Here is a 4,629-nt window from a genome sequence, read left to right on the forward strand (position 1 = left end):
ATTTAACAATAAAGTGCAAAAGGTGTAATTTAATCACAACCCAGGTGCTGATACGTCTGCTAATAATTACTATTCGACCACTGCAGAAGCAATTCCCATTAGATCTATTGTTCATCCAGTTACCACTACATCCAAAGTTATCGAATGTCAAGATTGTTATAAAAAAATTTCTGGGAGAGGACTAACAGGACATTTACGTACTAATTCACACAAAAGTGTTATTAATTATTTAGATAGTGGTGTTGAGAAACTATCAAGTGCCTTTAAAAATCGTATTGGTAGTTACCGTCTTACTAGCACCAAACATCACATTGACCACTTGGAATTTTTTAGTGAAATTGAAAGTAACGTTTTGAAGCTCCTACATAACTATTTACATAAATTTAAAGTTTTAAAAGTTAATTTCGAACTTTACTCTATGTACACAATACCTGAAAAAGATACTTATGATTTAAAATCATTTAATACAAAAAATCAGATTATTACTATTTCTACTAATTTGAAACAAGCATATCAAGATTTTATTAGGGAGATATTACCCAAGGTTTCGGAAATACAAGAAAAGGAATCTGGATGGAGTCTTTTACAAATCCAATCATTAGAAGTGAACATTAATAAGTACAACCCTCTACGATCTTCTTCATATATCAAGTTACCACAACAAATCGAGATGAAGAAAGCAATTATTAATATAATGAATAAAGATGAAGCATGTTTTCGTTGGGCGGTAAACGCATCCATTTTTAACCCGACAGGTAAATCCAATCTTACTACTTCTTATCCGCATTATACTAGTCTCTTAAAGTTCCATAATATAGAATTCCCTATGAAACTCTCAGATATACCAAAATTTGAATTACTAAATAATATTTCGATTAACGTTTTTGGGATTAGTGAATGTTTTAAAAATAATATCACACAATTGGAAATCGTTGGACCGTTGTATCATACAAAATCTAAAAAAGCTACACATGTTAACGTATTACTTATTTTTGATGAGTACGGGAATAGTCATTATTGTTACATTAAAAATTTATGGCGGTTAATATCAAAACAAAAATCACACCATAATGGTCAGACTTTTCTATGTAATGGTTGCTTACAATTTTTCTCATCCTTAGAACGTCTTCGCAAACATGAAGACAATGATTGCAACTTTGTATATACTAAGTTTCCAACTACCGACATGATTCTCAATAAATATGGACATCTACAAAAAGAAAATATCTTACAGTTTTCCAACTTTCAGAAACAAATGCAAGTTCCGTTTGTTATATATGCTGATTTTGAAAGTATACTGCAACCGATACAATATGCAACACCTTCTGATAATTCCTCGTTTACTGTCAAAACCTATCAGCATACACCATATTCATTCGGTTTTTATGTTAAATGTTATTTTGATGACAGTTTATCACAACTTATCATTTATCGCGGTGACAACGTGGTTGAAAAGTTTATTCAAAAACTAGAAGAAAAAGTTTACACTATTTATCATAAATATCTTAAACATATTAAACCTATGAAAAAACTCACACCAGAAGAGGAATTACAATTTTTTACTAGTAAGTGTTGTCACATTTGTGATAAACCGTTCGATATTAACGAAATTAAAGTTGGAGATCATTCACATCTAACAGGGTTGTTTTCTAGCGCGGCTCATAACGCTTGTAATTTAAATTACAAATTACCTAAGTTCATACCTGTTTTCATGCATATTTTAACCAATTACGATTCGCATCTGTTTATAACAAAATTAGCTCAGAATAACGAAAAAATTGATGTTATTGCACAAACTAAAAAAAAATATATATCATTCACCAAACTACTTTTAGTTGATCGTGGTGATCTAGAGCAAAATATATATTTAAAATTAAGGTTTGTAGATTCTTTCAGATTTTTACCTCATTCACTGGATAATTTAAGTAAAACCCTAAATGATAATCAGTGTCTAGAGTTACAAAAATATTGTCGATCAAATGAAGAGCTCGGATTGTTACGACAAAAAGGTGTTTTCCCTTATTCATACCTGGATAACTTTTCAAAACTTGGTGAGGTATCTTTACCCACACAAGAAGAATTTTTCGATATTTTAAAAGGTGAAGGCATTTCCGATGAAAAGTACTTACGAGCTAAGCGAGTTTGGGAAGTTTTTAATTGTAACACTTTAGGAGAGTACTCAGATGTTTATTTAAAATCAGATATTTTATAATTAGCTGATGTGTTCGAAAACTTTCGACATAATTCTTTATTTAACTATAAACTAGATCCTGCTCAATATTTAACAGCTCCATCACTTAGCTGGGATGCTATGTTGCGTAAAACTAATGTTCAGCTTGAATTATTGACGGATATAGATATGCTCCATTTTTTTAAAAAGGGTATACGTGGAGGTATAAGTCAGTGTAGCACTAGATTTGCTGCTGCAAATAATCAGTATTGTGGGAATTATGATTGTTCTAAACCTACTTCATATATTCTTTATTTAGATGCTACAAACCTTTATGATTACGCTATAAGTCAATTCCTTCCGCATGGTGATTTTCGATGGTTAGATGATGTAGAAATCACTCATTTTGATTGTTTATCAGTCGATGATGAATCTCCAAACGGGTATGTCTTAGAAGTTGATTTAGCTTATCCTGAAACATTACATGATTTCCATAACGACTTACCGTTTTGTCCTGAAAATCTAATTCCTCCTAATAGTAAAGATCCCAAGCTTGTATTAACGTTGTTACCGAAAAATAAATATATTATCCATTATAGAAATTTGAAACAGTGTACTGAACAAGGTTTAAAGGTGACTAAAATTCATCGAATTCTAGAATTTTCTCAATCACCGTGGTTAAAACCTTATATTGAATTAAACACAAATTTACGTAATTCTTCAAATAATGAATTTGATAAAAGTACATATAAAAATTACACAAACTCTATTTACGGGAAAACTATGGAAAACGTTGATAAGAGGGTTGATATTAAACTTTTATCCCACTGGGAAAACTTGCCTGGGAGCGTCGGTGCTGAAGGGTTTATTAGTATGCCGAATTTTCACTCTGTTTCAATATTTTCTGATAATTTAGTTGCAATTCAAATGAATATCCTAAAAATAATTTACGACAAACCGGTATATGTCGGTTTTTCAATTTTAGAAATATCCAAAATTCGTATGTATGATTTTTTTTACAATTACATTAAAGCTAAATATGTAGATAATGCCTCACTTTTGTATACCGACACTGATTCATTAATTTTACACATTCAAACAGAAAACGTTTACCGCGATATCAAAGAAAACCTTCATTTATTTGATACATCTAATTACCCCGCCGATAATATCTTTAATATACCAAAAACACCATCAGTGGTTGGTAAATTAAAGGATGAGTTTAAAGGTAAACCAATTACAAATTTTTGTGGTACTGGTGCCAAAGCTTATTGTGTGACATTAAGTAACAATGATAACCTTAAAAAAGCTAAGGGAATTTCCAAAAACGTTATAAATAAATCTTTAACATTTACGGATTATAAACAAGTAGTTGATAATACTAATGCAAAGATTTATCGTAAAATGTATACATTTAAGTCAAATTTACATAAAATGTATACTGAATTAAAAAATAAGGTTGCTTTAACTTCCCACGATAATAAGAGATATGTTATACCCGGAACTATTAACACATTAGCGTGGGGTCATTACAAAATAGATACGTTTATACCTAACCAACAACAAAAAAAATCTCGATTATTTAATCCAGCAAGCTAAACTACTTCTACCAGAAGCAGAAAATGATGGTAGGGATGAATTTTATGTAGATAGTTTTGAAATGGATTTTTTATCGTAGTGGGAGAGTTTGTTGGTGGGGCGTTTGTTTAATAACACGTTGTAGAGCTAATTCCTACAGTTCTTCTTCAGCTTTACTGCTAGTATTTACAATGTGGATGTGTTACGTTACCGAAATTGAAGTTACGGATTTAAAAAGTGGTGTTCAAAACTTACACCAACTTTTTTCAAATCTGGAGTTTGATGCTTCTCATGAAGCCGTTTATGGTGCAGTGCGTCCATCATCTTATTCTCCAGAATTTTGTACAGAATTAGCTAAAAAATATGAAAAAGGTGCTGAAATTTGTGACTTGTATCTTAAGAACCAAATATGTTTATATGGATTTGTATCGTTACTAAAAGTTGTAAAGTTGGATGGTTATTTAATTCGAATAAAAGACTATCTTCCATCTGTTTTATACGAAAAAAAAAAAGAAAATAACGAAGATGATACTTCCAGTAATGAAGTTATTGATAAAGACATTGATGGTATGGTTGAAGATGGTTCAAGTAAATCATAAACTTAATAATCTTATATTTAGACTTTATTGTATTAATGGTATAATGTATTTAATAAAAGCATTTCTGTACTAATAATAATTGTTTTATTTGCGTATTTAGCATTAATATGGTGTGAGTGTAAAATGTATCTTGTTTCCACCACATATTTTATATAATGAATTTATCCAAATAAAGCTACCGTGTTTGGAACACTATTGTAGTTCACTATTCTGTTTCACTATTTACCTACTTCTTGTTTTTTTCCTTATTTTACCTTATAAAAATAAAGTTGTCTATTACTA

The 4,629-nt window shown here is 30.2% G+C and overlaps 1 protein-coding gene across 1 annotated transcript; it reads left to right on the plus strand.

The window, feature by feature from the left end:
• The first annotated feature begins 418 nt into the window (after positions 1 to 418).
• On the plus strand, positions 419 to 2,212 carry LOC140450775 (uncharacterized). The gene has a single exon (XM_072544448.1). The coding sequence runs from the start codon at positions 419 to 421 to the stop codon at positions 2,210 to 2,212; it is 1,794 nt and encodes a 597-aa protein (XP_072400549.1).
• Positions 2,213 to 4,629: the final 2,417 nt, after the last annotated feature.

Source organism: Diabrotica undecimpunctata, chromosome 9 (assembly GCF_040954645.1).
Source record: "Diabrotica undecimpunctata isolate CICGRU chromosome 9, icDiaUnde3, whole genome shotgun sequence".
NCBI lineage: Eukaryota > Metazoa > Arthropoda > Insecta > Coleoptera > Chrysomelidae > Diabrotica > Diabrotica undecimpunctata.

What these genes read in the sequence shown, in the direction of transcription:
- LOC140450775 (XM_072544448.1), top strand. Translation starts at nt 419, where the DNA reads ATGTACACAATACCTGAAAAAGATACTTATGATTTAAAATCATTTAAT.